The 15,532-nt window shown below is 47.4% G+C and overlaps 1 protein-coding gene across 3 annotated transcripts in view; it reads left to right on the forward strand.

Moving 5' to 3' along the window:
- The window catches only part of LOC138959886 (protein transport protein Sec31A-like), a 41,338-nt gene that overhangs the window by 4,284 nt on the left and 21,522 nt on the right, over positions 1-15,532 (forward strand). For all 3 annotated transcript variants that reach the window (XM_070331557.1, XM_070331556.1, XM_070331558.1), the window contains exons 6-18: positions 56-198; positions 775-886; positions 1,910-2,062; positions 2,815-2,949; positions 3,318-3,617; positions 4,833-4,928; positions 5,286-5,345; positions 5,568-5,682; positions 6,745-6,926; positions 8,067-8,193; positions 8,619-8,767; positions 9,037-9,207; positions 9,621-9,758. In XM_070331557.1, coding sequence (XP_070187658.1) covers positions 56-198; positions 775-886; positions 1,910-2,062; positions 2,815-2,949; positions 3,318-3,617; positions 4,833-4,928; positions 5,286-5,345; positions 5,568-5,682; positions 6,745-6,926; positions 8,067-8,193; positions 8,619-8,767; positions 9,037-9,207; positions 9,621-9,758 — 1,881 coding nt within the window. The remainder of the gene's footprint in view (positions 1-55; positions 199-774; positions 887-1,909; positions 2,063-2,814; positions 2,950-3,317; positions 3,618-4,832; positions 4,929-5,285; positions 5,346-5,567; positions 5,683-6,744; positions 6,927-8,066; positions 8,194-8,618; positions 8,768-9,036; positions 9,208-9,620; positions 9,759-15,532) is intronic.

Here is a 15,532-nt window from a genome sequence, read left to right on the forward strand (position 1 = left end):
CTAGCAGGTCTGCACATTAACGTCGTGTTGATTGTTGTCATTATTTTATTTTCAGATCAAGGCCAACAAGGTAGCGTGGCACCCTGAAGTGGCCACCCAGTTGTGTCTGTCGTCAGCCGACGATCACACTCCTGTCATACAGATCTGGGATTTGCGTTACGCTACCTCTCCCCTCAAAGTGCTCGAAAACCACACCAGGTAAGCACAGGATTATCTTTCTTTATGTGATTGATGAATATGTGTACACATTGAAGATAGAATTATCTGTGCAGTAATCTTTTGGGTCAAATTATTTCACTCTTTTTACGGTTAAAATGATTTGCTCTATTTATGGATAAGGACTACAGTGGAACCCCCGAATTAAGACCTCCAAACATCTGAGAAAATCAGGTCTTAAAAAGGAGGGAGTCTGAAAATGGGGGTAAATTTACAGAGGTTGTGAACAGAAAGTCTGAGAAAACAGGGTCTTAAAGGGGAGGAAGTCTTAAATTGGGGGGTCTTAAAAGGGGGGTTCCATTGTATGTTACCTTTGTTCAGCACTGAATGATGAAAGTGCAAACTTATAATTAGAAACAGCATGGCCATGTGGAATACTTCAGAATACTTGAGATTGGTATGACGAATAAACACTGCTTATTTTGACACAGTAGTTAATTCAACCAAACAGACCAGTATTTTTCTCAAAGCCTACAGTTACATTTCAGACTTGTGTACTAAATCTTTATCTAAGAACCTGTTAACTTCATGAATACATGGACCATTATGTTTGTTCAGAGGGATCCTGTCCGTGGCATGGTGTCAGCGTGACCCAGACCTGTTGATGTCATGTGGCAAGGATAATCGCATTCTCTGCTGGAACCCAAACAGTAACACACAGGGAGGGGAGGTGAGCACTGCAGTGTTTCTGTTTACAGTCACCATATTTGTTCTCAACGTGTGTGTGTGCGTGTGCGTGCATGCCTGTATGTGTGTGCATGCATCTGTGTGTGTGTAGTTTGTGTGAGTTTGTTTAAATGTATTTCTAATGTATGATAATACCAAGTTATTTTGTATTTCCACAAAGATCAAGTTAATGCATTGTCAGTTGCTTGTGTAGAGGTGTTATGGAACTTAGACCTTACTTTACAGAATAGCCACACTGAGCCTGTATCTGGGTGGCAGAGTGGTAACGCACTTGCGCTCGGAAGCAAGAGGTTGCGAGTTCGACCCTGGGTCAGGGCGTTAGCAATTTTCTCCCCCCTTTCCTAACCTAGGTGGTGGGTTCAAGTGCTAGTCTTTCGGATGAGACGAAAAACCGAGGTCTCTTCGTGTATACTACATTGGGGTGTGCACGTTAAAGATCCCACGTTTGACAAAAGGGTCTTTCCTGGCAAAATTGTATGGGCATAGATAAAAAAAAATGTCCACCAAAATACCCGTGTAACTTAGAATAATAGGCCGTGAAAAGTAGGATATGCGCCGAAATGGCTGCGATCTGCTGGTCGATGTGAATGCGTGATGTATTGTGTAAAAAATTCCATCTCACACGGCATAAATAGATCCCTGCGCCTTGAGTCCGAGTCTGGAGATACGCGCGCGATATAAGACTTCATAAATCAAATAAATCAAATCTGTGGGCATTTCACAGCATCTGTGGTCCTTAACCTTGGGTGTCATATGATTACAATGCTTTGCTTTTACATGTATTTGTTTTAATCTTTTGTATTTAAGCGAACGAAGAAGAAGAAGAATCTTTTGCATTTTATAAACTCAGTGAACGGTGTATGCAGTAGATTGATAAATACAAATTTTATCCCTTTTTTCCACTTCCATGAAGCTGAGAAAAAATTAAGCTGACATATTGTTTCTCGTTGATGACTTGGTGATTGACGGTGACTTGGTTATTGATGGCGGTAAAATGTGTGTGCAGGTGGTGTATGAGCTGCCGACCAACAACCAGTGGAGCTTCGATGTGCAGTGGTGTCCGCGTAACCCCGGCCTCATCTCCAGCTCCACCTTCGACGGACACATCGGGGTCTTCTCCTTGATGGGGGGCGGCCACCCCATCCAGCCCAGCAACAAGGTAGGTACCTTGTTTTTACAGAATGTAACTGACCTGGGGGCCAAGTAGCTCAGCTGATAGAACACTTGACGAGTGATCCGTGCGTCACGGGTTCAAATCCGGGACGGGGCGGACACGGGTCAACTTTATGTGCAGACTCAAGGACGGTATCCATGTCCCATCTGTCATAAGTGGCTGATTACACCTAAACATGCACGCACCTGGGTAGCGCCACTCTTGTTGCTGCTAGCTTTACATTACGAGAAAGTGACCTGAATTTCCCAGCAATGGGAAAGTAAAGTAAGTGGAATGAAATCTTTGTGCACATTGCGGATTTTTTAAAAATGTCAGAAAAACAGTGATGGTTAGCTTGTTCTGGGGCATTCCAAACTTACTTGGAAACTACCATTTTGTAATTTGCTTATCTGTGATGTGTGATCGACAATTATTTTAGGATTTAGTTACATTAGACTATCTTTGTTCATGTTGCCATCTTAAAATAAGGAAAGCTGGTTGTTTTTCTGGCAATTTATCTGACCTTAAAACTTGTTTGTCCTGGGAATTATAAGACATGTTCAAGATGCTTCAGTGAAAGAAAGTCCTGAACAAACCCTATGAATAATAGATCTAGTTTCCATCCACAACATACAAGCCATATTGATCCTGCAAGAAAGTGCATTTGTTTGTTCATCCGTCTTGCAAAGACTTGCTGATGTAGTTGGTGTTGTTGGTTGTGATTGTTTAAAGCAGTGTCTGTGTGATTGTGACAACAGGTGGCGGAGTCGTTCAACACAGACTCGTTCTTGCAAGGCCCTGTGCCCTCCCAGATCCCCCACGAAGAGGAGAAAGTGATGCCACTACAGAAACCCCCCAAGTGGATCAGGAAACCTGTTGGGGCTACATTTGCTGTGAGTCCCTCATGATTTCTCTTTACTGTTCTCATTTTACTGTAAGTTGTGTTTCTGCAATATAAAGGACTTTGGATATATCACTAGAACTGAAAGGTAGCTGAAGTGGACAATAACATCGTTAAGAGCAAAGGTTCTGCAAGATTCTTTTCAAGAAAAACAGCTAGTAAAGAGAATTTGAAATCAGAATGGCAATTGTTGCAGAACATAAACTACGGGTTTTTATGGTTTTAAAACAAAATTGTAAACCTTTTAGTGAATACCAGTACAGTTTTTCGTAGTTTGTGTTCCTTTCTCTGCACTTTTGCGCAGTCAGGGGAGCACCTGAGTGTTCATTCTTATAATAAATGTGTGATGTTTTCCGACAGTTCGGAGGCAAGCTGGTGACCTTCGAGTGTCCTCCAAGCAACCCGCAACAGGGAAACGTCTCTCGCGTCGTCCGCATCAGTCAGGTCGTCACGGAAACAGAACTTGTGACTCGCTCGGACCATCTTCAGCAGGCACTGACCGGAGGGCAGTACACTGAGTTCTGCGCGCTCAAGGCCGCCAATAGCCCGGACGCCATGCAGGAGAACATCTGGAATTTCCTCAGGGTCAACTTTGAGAATGAACCACGCTCCAGGTTTTTGCAGCTTCTCGGCTACGACCAGAATGAACTAGCAAAGAAAGTAAGAGATATAATACAATACAGTACAATAATACTTTATTATCTCAAAATGAGAGATTACATTTTGGCTGACAAACACACAACAACATTAAAGACGTCAATATAAGCAACTATCACACACACACACACACACACACACACACACAAACACACACACACACACACACAAGATGATGTTTGCTCATAGTTTTTGACTCATACATTCAGTTTTTACTTAATTCACTGAAAATACAATGAGAGGTGCAGTCGCTATAGGAGATCCAGTCTGGAAACATGGAGGGAATGTCGATCAGTTTTGTGTTATGAAGTCGACTACTGATGCAATGAATACAGATTTTCTGAGGTTTGCACCAATAGAATGTGTCTGAAATTGTAACCTCACATCTCTTAACCCTTTGCCTTCCACACAGCATGACAATGTCCTATGCAGGGGAAGTAACTCTATCAATTTCAAACTCTAAAAATCATGGCATAGTAACCACAGCAAGTTTTCCCAAACCGAAAATAACTTCGCTGGAAAATCAGAAACGTATATGTATCATACTGAAGCGTAGGTACAGTCAATCCTGCCCTGGCGACCACATCTTGGTAGAGCACTGGACTTGTGATCGGAAGGTCGCAGGTTCGAATTCGGGCCGGGACGGACACGGGTCAACTTTATGTGCAGACCCAGAGACGGAAGCCATGTCCCACCCCCGTGTCATCACAATGGCACGTAAAAGACCTTGGTCATTCTGCCATAAGTGCAGGTGGCTGAATACACCTAAACTCGCAGACACCTGGGTAGCGCGACTCCGTTGCTGCTAGCTTTCCACTGGGAGGAAGCGACCCGAATTTCCCAGCGATGGGACAATAAAGTAATGAAATGAAATCTCTGCCTGCCCACAACAACCTTCCTAAACGGTCCCGGATGATTTCTTTAATTTCATTAATCACCTTTTCATTGCAAGCACCTGCATGTTTCAACATGTTTTGGTCAGTCCCTTGGGTGGTCGTTGTAGACAGGTTCAACTGTCATATGAAAGCAAAAAAGAAAGTAGGTAGCATGGTGTTTTGTGGTTTGTTTTGGATCTGCATATTGATTTCTCTCTGAGGCGATATTACGTTCACAGTGAGACATTGGGTTTAAGTTTGTCAGAATGCTGATTGTTTGAGTAAGATCTTCCGTTGCCTATATCACCCTCTCATTGAGTACATTTATATTGTGTGTGAGCAGGTAGCGGAGGTGACAGGCACAGACATTGCACAGCCGCTCAGCCCGGGTGTAGACGCACAGGAACTGGCCCAGAAAATGTCACAGCTCAGTGCTGGGGTGAGTGGTTCACTAGGCTGAGATAACACACGTATACATACGCGCACGCACTAACGCACATTCACACACAACACAACACACACAACACAACTTAACACAACAACTCAACACACGCGCATGCACACACACACACAAGCACACACACACACAGAAAATGTCACAGCTCAGTGCTGGAGTACGTCACACACACTCACTCTCACTCCTTCACTCTTTCTCTCACTCTCTCTCTCACTCTCACTCTCACTCACTCACTCACTCACTCATCCACTCACTCACTGTTTCCTGGTCATTTTGACAGTGATGCAGTTTACATCTACAATGGCAACACTGCATTTACAAGTTTCTTTTGTTTTTCAGGACTCCAGTTTCAATGCGTTTTCATTGAGTGGACAGGCCTCGCCCAATGTAGATTCCAAGGTGAGTGCATTGTGTATTTTGTATTTATATTTTGTACACATCATCATTTTGCTGTCGCTTTTCCAGGACAGTCCCTTTTCGACCCAAGGGAGGTAATCGAGATAGTTTCCCTTGCACCATGGATCATTATACAGTATGGTGTGATGGCTATGTCAATTGTCATTAGTCAGAATTTGTGTACGTTTCCCCTGAAACTTGAAATGAATTTGTTGTGCCTTTCAGACCCCTGACAGCCGAGACGAGTTGTCTGAAGGCTCAGCAGCGTTTGACGAGATCGCTGGCACTCAGGGCAAAGAGTCTGGACTGCAAACCCCTCTGGTCATTCCAACTGAAAACAGTCAGTTTCTTTCAGGCTTTGGTTAGAATATGTGCAGACTTATTTATGTTTATTCACTGAGATCTCCTTTTTCCTCTATTCAAACTTTTTTCTTTTGAACAACAATGCATGTGAGTGAATTTTGTCTTTGACGTCAAAGCTGGTCGTTTATGTTTGTGTCAGAGCAAGTGTGGTATGAGAAAAGAGTGAAAAAGAAGTTTGTTCTTGATTTTTTTCGTGTGTGTGTGTGTTTTTTTTTTTATCTGCTTTCATGTGTTTGTTTGTTTTGTAGTCTCCTTTCATGTAATTTTTTTGTCTCCTTTTATGGTTTGGTTTTGTACGTTTGTTTTTTTTCTCCTTCATGTTTTGTTTTTATATATATTTTTTTTTGGCCAAGCACATCATTGTGGGGCTTTTAATGAATAACATGCATCCGTCCACTCACAATATATTTTCTTTCATCCTTCAACATTTACCACTTTAAAAAGTCTATAGTATTAACATTCATGAAACAAATGAAAGGCATTTACGGATGTATAGATACATAATTGATCACACTCATTTGGAATACATTCTGACAATTCATTATAAAGACATCTTTCTGTACTGATAGAGCGACAGAGAGAGAGAGAGAGGAAAGAGAGAGAGAGAGGGAAAGAGAGAGAGAGTGAAGGGGGGGGGGGGGGGGTCAGGGGGGGGGGGGGAGGTAACATTTACACTTGTTTTTATTAAAACAAAAATGTACTAAATATTTGTCTTGGAACTTTTTATTCAGAAATAAATACTTCGGATCTGCAGTTGCCTTTCCAAGATAACAAAAAGAGGCCTTGGTTTTCTTATAAATACTTATGCACATAAAGCAACCAAAATTATGCAGTTTAGTTCTTTCAACAGAGTTGCATTTTTTCGATTTTTAACTCCAAACATGATTTCATGCACAGTTAACTTTATCTGTTTATCCAAGTGCACCCAAATATATAATTCAATTTGTTTCCAAAACTCAAGCTTTGTTGTTTGTTGTTTTGTTTTTGCTCCTTTCATGTGTTTTTTGGTTCCTTTCATGTGTGTTTTGTCCCCTTTCAGCTGACAAGAGCGGTCTGATGGCCCAGGCGCTATTGATGGGGAACTTTGAGGCGGCAGTAGAGATGTGTCTGGCGGAGAACAAGATGGCGGAGGCCATACTGCTGGCCATCGCTGGGGGGCCCGAACTCCTGCTGCGCACACAGAAAAAATACTTCCAGCGCAACAAGAGCAACCTGGGCAGAGTGAGTATGGCTGGTGTGAAGTACGGAGTCTGTGTGTGTGTCTGTGTGTGGACTGGGTGGCCGAGTGGTAACGCACTTGCGCTCGGAAGCGAGAGGTTGCGAGTTCGACCCTGGGTCAGGGCGTTAGCAATTTTTCATTTTCATTTTTCATTTCATTTCATTTTTCATTACTTTTATTGTCCCATCGCTGGGAAATTCGGGTCGCTTCCTCCCAGTGGAAAGCTAGCAGCAACGGAGTCGCGCTACCCAGGTGTCTGCGTGTTTAGGTGTATTCAGCCACCTGCACTTATGGCAGAATGACCAAGGTCTTTTACGTGCCATTGTGATGACACGGGGGTGGGACATGGCTTCCGTCTCTGGGTCTGCACATAAAGTTGACCCGTGTCCGTCCCGGCCCGAATTCGAACCTGCGACCTTCCGATCACAAGTCCAGTGCTCTACCATCTGAGCTACCGGGCCCCCTTTCCTAACCTAGGTGGTGGGTTCATTTCAAGTGCTAGTCTTTCGGATGAGACGAAAAACCGAGGTCCCTTCGTGTACACTACATTGGGGTGTGCACGTTAAAGATCCCACGATTGACAAAAGGGTCTTTCCTGGCAAAATTGTATAGGCATAGATAAAAATGTCCACCAAAATACCCATGTGACTTGGAATGATAGGCCGCGAAAAGTAGGATATGCACTGAAATGGCTGCGATCTGCTGGCCGATGTGAATGCGTGATGTATTGTGTAAAAAAATTCCATCTCACACGGCATAAATAAATCCCTATGCCTTGAATATGTGCGCAATATAAATTGAAATTTTTTTTTCTTTTAAATAAAAATCCCTGCGCTTAGAACTGTACCCACGGAATACGCGCGATATAAGCCTCATATTGATTGATTGATGTGTGTGTGTGTGTGTGAATCTGTGTGTGTGTGTGTGTGTGTGTGAATCTGTGTGTGTGTGTTTGTGTGTGTGTATGATTGTAGTCTCTTTGTGTGTGTGTGTGTGTGTGTGTGTGTGTGTATGATTGTGTGTGTGTATGTGTGTATGTATGTATGAAAAGCGAGTTATTTTTTAGGAATATTTAGAGCAGACGTTATGTGTGAAGTGTGCGTTATTCAGAGCAGAGGTTACATGTGAAGTGCGTGTTGCAGTTGATATCGTCTGTGGTGACCCACGACTGGTCGCACATCGTGGAGACGTGTGAGCTGGACAACTGGAAGGAGGCTCTGGCCGTCATCCTCACATACTCTCAGCCCGACGAGTTCGCACAACTCTGTGGTACGTTTTCTACCTTTTTTTTTTGTGCTTAGCTGTGCAGACTTTTGTGTGTGTGTGTGTGTGTGTTATGTTGGAGTAGCTGGGTTTGTTGTTTTGTGTGTGTGTGTGTGTGTGTGTGTGTGTTATGTTGGGGTAGCTGGGTTTGTTGTTTTGTGTGTGTGTGTGCATGCGTGTGTGCATAGGTGTTTTAAAGTATTGCTTGATGTTCGTTCTGTTAAGGGTACTTATTCCGTAACCTCTCAGAAAATGGATTCAATTTAGTTGCTGCAAACCGTGTTGTTTTGCTCTGAAGACTCCTCTCTCTGTCTATGTGTGGTCTAAACAGTCTCTCACATGCTCACAGAGTACTGCTGTTTGCTCTCCCTTTTGTATAATTTGTTCAGTGTGTTCTCTGTGTTTGTATAATTTGTTGTGTGTGTTTTCAGACACGCTAGCGGCTCGCCTGGAGAACGAGAGAAACGGAGAGCTGTCCCTGTACGCCAGCCTCTGCTACATCTGCTCCGGTAACCTGACACTGCTGGTGGAAAACTGGGCCCGCAACACCAACAACAACAACACTCCTCTCGCTCTGCAGGTCGGTCTGTCTGTCTTAGAGTGAGACATGGGTGGGAAGTAAAAAGTGCTCTTTACTTGTGATGTAAATACAGCACTTGGAATGTCAGCATTTTTTTTCTTCTTTTCTTTTTTCAAAGTAGAAAGTAATCAACTTACAGTGCTTGTTGACATTCTGAGATGTTGTGTTGTCAGGCAGGATCTGGTGGAGAAAGTGATGGTTCTGTGTTGTGCGGTGGAGTTGTCATGGGGACAAGCATCTTTTCACAGTGATGACTATTCTATTTCCAGGATCTTGTGGAGAAAGTGATGGTTCTGCGTCGTGCGGTGGAGTTGTCTCGGGGACAGACGTCAGAGAGCGGGGACGCGCTGGCAGAACGCCTCAGTCAGTACGCTGGTCTGCTGGCCGCCCAGGGCAGTCTGTCCACTGCCAACAACTATCTGCAGAACGACACCAATGATGTGAGTACAGTGGAACCAAGCTTTTAAGATCTCAAAAAATCTGAGAAAATTGGGTCTTATAAAGGGGGGAGTCTTAGAATTGGGGTAAATTTACAGAGGTTATAAACAGAAAATCTGAGAAAACAAGATCTTAGAAGGGAGGGAGTCTCATTCAAGCGTCATCAGAGATTAACTTGATTTCAGACTGAGTCTGTCCCCCCCGAAAGCGGTGTATGACTGCCTGAATGACAGGGTAAAAACAGTCATACACGTAAAAACGTGGGCGTTTCAGACCATGACCGCAGAAGAAGAAGACTGAGTCTGTAGGAATTATTGAGCCAGCTATTTCTTGCTAAGAAATATGTATGTAAAGGCTATTGATTGACAAATGATATTCACTGAAACTTTTCATCGCTTGTTTTGCTGTCTCCCAGGCCAGACTAGCCATCCTACAGGATCGTCTGTACTGGGCGCTGGGTCGCTCAAACAACGTGTCGGCTCCGTCGTTCCCGTTCCAGTTTGTGGATATCCTGCCACAGGGCGGGCAGGCACAGCGTCAGCCTCAACAACCGGTAAGTCACTATGTTTTATTTTTCTGCTTGGGTAATTCATACCATGGGATCTTGTAATTTTAAGGTTACTTTGTAAACAAAAAAAAATCGCAGTTGCAAACAATCGGACCCATCACTTGTTCCCTCCCAGTTGGGCACTGTCTCGTGCACACAACCCCATTTGTTATCTGAAGAATGCTTACATTGTACTCTTCAGTTCTGCCTTCTTGTAAATGCATTAAATTACATATCTTACCCAACTCACATATAGCAATTAACCCATAGTTCAGTGCTGATATCGCTGTACGCGTCCCCTTAGCAACAAGGAAGACGCCTCTAAAAAAGAGTGACCGAGACCCGTAAGGGTATCCAAGTCAGCCCGTAAGGGAGGCTGCCTTCCATATGCGCGCGCATATGCCGCCATCTTGTCATTCTACTCTCAGCGATCAGTGGAGCTGGTCGTGTTTGGTACGCTCCGGCTGTGTTTTCAGCCTACTTGCTTGGTCTTCCAGACCTGGTTTGTGTTCCCCTTGGTGTCTTCTTGTCACCGGACTTCGCATTTGCTGTTGAGGTGAGATCTTTCCATTTTTTTACCTGAATTTTGGCGGCATTGTTGGCTTGTTTTCGGACTTACAAAATTTTTTCCAAATTTGTTTGTGAGTTGTTTTCATCATGGCCGACAATGCGGACGGGAAGAGGTCAACATCTAAACATGTAGCTGCTTCGCCCTCTCCTGTTAAGAAAAGCTCTAGAAGTTCTAGAAGTTCTAAAACGCACGGCGATACGCCCGTGTCTCTTTCGGGTTCAGAATCCAAAAAATGTAGTGATGTTGTTGTTGGCGTGCCCGGAGTTTCCGGTTCGTCTGCTAAACCTACGGAGAAGCCCTTGCTCGGGGTTAAGCATGTTGTAGGGGATGTCTCGCCTGTAGGTTCTGGGCTTGCATCTGCGGATTTTGCTTCTTTGCTTTTGACATTAAGCTCTCAGGTTTCGGCCTTAGCGGCTGAAGTTTCGTCAACTAAGGCGGAGATACGTGCGCTGCCGGCAGGGGTCGGTGGTACGTCGTCGCTGGCCAGTGTGCGTTTGCCTCCCTCTGCTACTGTTACGAGGGCGGACGTGCATGCGTCTCAGGATGGGATCTCTCAGGCTCCCGTGGGGTCTCAGGCCGGTGTCCGTTCTTCTTCACAAGGTATGTGCACTCCACGTGAGCGTTGTCTTGAGGGAGTAGCCTCGGGTCTCATCCCAGGTGAAAGTTCTGAAACATCGGCTGATATCCACCGCTTAGTCGGGGTGTCAGTGGGTGCGAAGAGCCCTGACAAGCGAACAGATGTTCCTATTCTTCCTGGCCGTAGTCAGGTTGAAGGGCATCTGCTTCCGCCCAGGGGGCAGGAAGTTGGTGGTAGTATGGCTGGCTCTGGACTTGACTCTGTTAGTCAGTACGGGGACCAGTCTCCGGAGTGCACGGAAGGGCACGACGGCTACCTGGATGACGGTGCCGCCTCTCAGGCTGAAGGTGCTGGATTCTTTTTGCCACGGCAGCTGCCAGATGCGGTGGCTCTGGCGGCTGGAGTGGCTTCGAAATATCTCGAGGAGGAGGTGGCGGTGAACAAATCTCAGTTTGTCCATCCTCCTTCTGCCTTAGGGGATTTCAGGAGTGCTAAGGAACCGAAAAGTTCGTTCCGATTCCGGGAGTCCCCCTCTGTGGCGGTCGAGATGTCGAAGGTTTTTGCGAAAGGTCGAGCTATGTCCGATGCCTTTCCGCTGTTGTCACAGCATGGGGAGGCGCCGGAGGTGGTGGGCCCCTGGTTGGCTAAAGCGGGTCAACACGTTCCTTGTTCTGCGCTCTCAAAGAGCTCTAAACTGTCGGTTCGTCCCGTCGCTCTACTTGACTCTTTCGCTTTGCCGAGATCAGTTCTACCGGTGACTCCGGAACTGCTTTCTCTGCGGGAGGACGGGTATGCCAGGGATAGATCAGTCCCTTACACGGAGTCTGCTCTTCAGGCTTTGGAGGAGACGGGTAGATCTCTGCTCGAGTTGGGTTCCGTCTCTAGTTCTCTCCAACGCTCTTTGTCTAGGTCTATCGCTTCATCGTTAGACCCGTTTGAGTTCCGTTACGACGCCTCCCAGGAGGATGTGACAACTCTGTTGGCGACGCTTGCCAAGGTCTCTCAGGAACAATTGAGCTTGGCAGCCAGGCTTTACGGGCATGCTGTACATTCCCGCAGAACTGCCTTTTTGGCGGGTTCAAAGATCCGAGACAGGGGTACCATTGACAGACTTAAGGTATCCCCGTTTACGGAAGGGTCGCTGCTGGGTACTTCCTCTTTGGACGCTTTGCAGAAGGAAACCCAGGACGCTAGGGATCTGGCTATTGCAAGGATTGCTCACCACGGCTTTCAGAAGGTTCAGAGCAAGCCTACCTCCCAGAGTAAGGCTCAGCCTTCTTCGTCTGGGGGGGGCAAGATGCAAAATCAGTCCACCTCTTTTCGGGGTAGGGGGCGAGGCGCGCCTTACCCGAAGAGAGGCTCCTTTGGGGGTTCTCGGGGGTCGGGGCACAAGCCTCACCCCCAATGAGGGTCTCCCGAGCCACTATTCCCAGTAACCCCCGCCGTGGTGGCGGCGGGTGGCCCCTCCAGGGCCTTGGCCGCCTGGACACGCCTGGTGTCCAGCCGGTGGATTTTGGGAATAGTGCGTTCGGGATTCCGTCTCCTCTGGGCAGAGGGGAAGGCACCTCTGTCCAGGATACCTCCGCCTTTCAGATATCCCGTGGACCCGGAAGCCAAGTCAGCCGTTCATGCGGAGGTGGCTTCCCTACTCCTGAAGGGTGCGATAGAGGAAGTTCGAGATCGAGAGTCCCTCGGCTTTTACGGCAGGCTGTTCGTGGTGCCCAAAGCCTCAGGGGCATGGAGGCCTGTTTTGGACCTGTCCACCCTGAACAAATACCTACGGGTAGTCAAGTTTGTCATGGAGACTCCTCTCTCTGTAAGGGAAGCTCTGCGTCCGGGAGATTGGGCCACGTCGGTGGATCTCACCGACGCATATTTCCATGTGCTCATGCATGTTCAAGACAGGAAATGGCTGCGCTTTCTGTGGGGCGAGAAAGTGTTTCAATTTCGGGCACTCCCCTTCGGGCTTTCCCTGGCCCCCTGGATCTTCACGCTGGTCGTTCGCCAGCTTTGCTCCCTTGTCAGACAAGAGGGGGTACGTCTACGGGCGTATTTAGACGATTGGTTGAATCTGCATCAGGACCAGTACATGTGCAGAACTCAGACTGCGAGGGTTCTCGACCTGGCGGCTCAGCTGGGCTTTACAGTCAATCTAGGGAAATCAGAGTTAGAACCATCCCAACGCTTCACTTACCTGGGCATGGATTTCGATACGGTGGAGTGGTTAGTCCGTCCCTCTCAAAAGAGGGTGGACAAGCTTCAGAACTTGGTTCGCTCGTTGAAAGGAAAGAGTGTGTCCACGGCCCGGGAGTTGTCCTCCCTACTGGGGCAGATGGAATCGATGGCTCCCCTTGTGCCTCTAGGCAGGGTCCACAAGAGGCCGTTTCAGGCGGCTTTGAGGAGGCAGTGGGACCAAGCCTCTCAGGGCTGGAATGTTCGCATAGGACTGGGGAGTTGGTTCAGCAACACTACAAGTGTTTGGCTGCTCCCCTGGGTCTCTCAGGGTGTTCCGATCGTTCCTCCGGCGCCGGAGAACATTCTTGTTACAGATGCATCCATGACAGGCTGGGGTGCTCATCTGGCCGATCAGACAGCCTCAGGTCTGTGGGATCTCTCCCTAGCTCCTCAGCACATAAACGTGCTGGAGCTGGAGGCTGTGTCTCTGGGTTTACAGGCTTTCCTGCCGCTTCTGGGGGGCAGTCATGTTCAAGTCCACACGGACAATACGACTGTGGCCGCTTACATAAATCGGCAGGGGGGCACACGCTCGCAGAAGCTGTCGGAGAGCGCTTGCCGTCTGTTGGTTTGGTGAAGCTCGCACAACATACTTCTCTCTGCGAAGTACCTGAAGGGCACGCTCAATGTTTTGGCGGATGCCCTCAGTCGGGGGGACAAGGTTCTGCACTCAGAATGGACCCTCTCCCACCAGGCGTTGGACCGCCTTTGGGTTCAAGTATACAAGCCTTGCATAGATCTGTTTGCAACGAGATTCTCCACCAGGCTTCCCCTTTTCGTCTCACCGTTCCCGGACCCTCTGGCGTGGGCGGTGAACGCGTTGGATCTGGATTGGTCAAATCTGCAGGCGTACGCTTTTCCTCCGTTTTGCCTGCTAGGGAAGGTAGTAAGAAAAGTGGATCTGGAAAAGCCAGCGCTGGTGCTGGTTGCTCCTCTTTGGCCCAGCCAGCACTGGTATCCGGACCTTCTGCGGCTGGCAGTGCGCCCACCCATTCCTCTAGGCGTTCGAAGGGGCGACCTGTTACAGCCCAGGTCAGGGGTCCCGCACGAGAATCCGCAAGCGTTGCAGCTTCACGGCTGGATTCTGTCAGAATCGCTCTGCGTCGTGCCGGGGCCTCGGCCACAACTTTGAAACTGGTACAGAAAGCACACAGAGACTCAACTAGCTCCGTTTACTCTTCTCATTGGGCTGCATGGGCCAAGTGGTGCTCTGAGAATAAGGTTCAACATCTTTCCCCAAGGTCCATGGAGGTAGCCAACCACCTCTCTTGGTTGGCTAGTAGGGGGGTCTCTCCTTCTTCACTGCGAGTTAGAAGGTCTGCGATTTCTTCCACTCTTAGACAGCTCGGTCGCAAGATCAATCTTGACGGTGTCATTTCAAGCGTGCTTAAGGGAGCTGCCCTTGACGCAGCTCTCTCAAGATCACAGCTCCCTGCCTGGGATCTGTTTGTGGTTCTCCGTTTCCTTGCATCGGAGGACTTTGAGCCTCTCCGGTTGGCTAGTTTACCTAATTTGACGAGGAAAACTCTGTTTTTGGTCTTGCTGGCCACGGCTAGGAGGGGTAGCGAGGTGCACGCACTTTCTGGTCTCGCTAAAGATATTTCCCTGGAGAGGGATGGCTCCTACTCTTTGAGATTTACGTCTAATTTTCTCGCTAAAAATCAAAAGCCCGGTCAGGCTTCGCCTTGCATTCGTATTCCACCCTTGAGCGATATACTCGCTCCTGGAGACCCCGATCTGTCAAATTGTCCTGTCAGGGCGTTAAGCAGCTACCTGTCTAGGTCTTCGCCGATTCGCTCGGAAACTCAGAAATTACTGTTTATATCCCTCAACACTGTGCGAGCGAAGGATATCTCGAAGGTCACCTTGACTAAATGGGTTTCACTGACCATTAAGCAAGCGTATGGATGGTGGCAACGCCAGTCTGGCGAGGTCAGGGCGGTGCTTCCTCTTACGTCAGCCAGGACGCACGAAGCGAGGGCTTGGGCGTCTTCTGTGGCCGTGCTTCGCTCAGGGCGCCTATCAGAGGTCCTGGCGGCGGCTTATTGGAAATCTGAGGACGTGTTCATCAATTTTTATTTGAGAGACATTGCTGCAAGGCGGCAAGATGGCAGTGCGGCTTTGCCGGCTCTCGTGGCTGCAGGGCAGGTCCTGCGGTCTTAAGTTGGTAAGTACCCTCCTCCTATAGTAGCAATCTGCTATATGTGAGTTGGGTAAGATATGTAATTTAATTAAAAATTTTAGTAATAAATTTTCATTTGATTAATATACTTACCCAACTCACATCGTTTATTCCCTCCCGCCTCCCCGCTGTGGGGGGTATGGGGGTCTAAAAAAGTAGTGAGTTGGGCTTCGTGTAGAATGACAAGATGGCGGCATATGCGCGCGCATATGGAA

This window comes from Littorina saxatilis, linkage group LG2, assembly GCF_037325665.1.
Source record: "Littorina saxatilis isolate snail1 linkage group LG2, US_GU_Lsax_2.0, whole genome shotgun sequence".
Classification (NCBI taxonomy): domain Eukaryota; kingdom Metazoa; phylum Mollusca; class Gastropoda; order Littorinimorpha; family Littorinidae; genus Littorina; species Littorina saxatilis.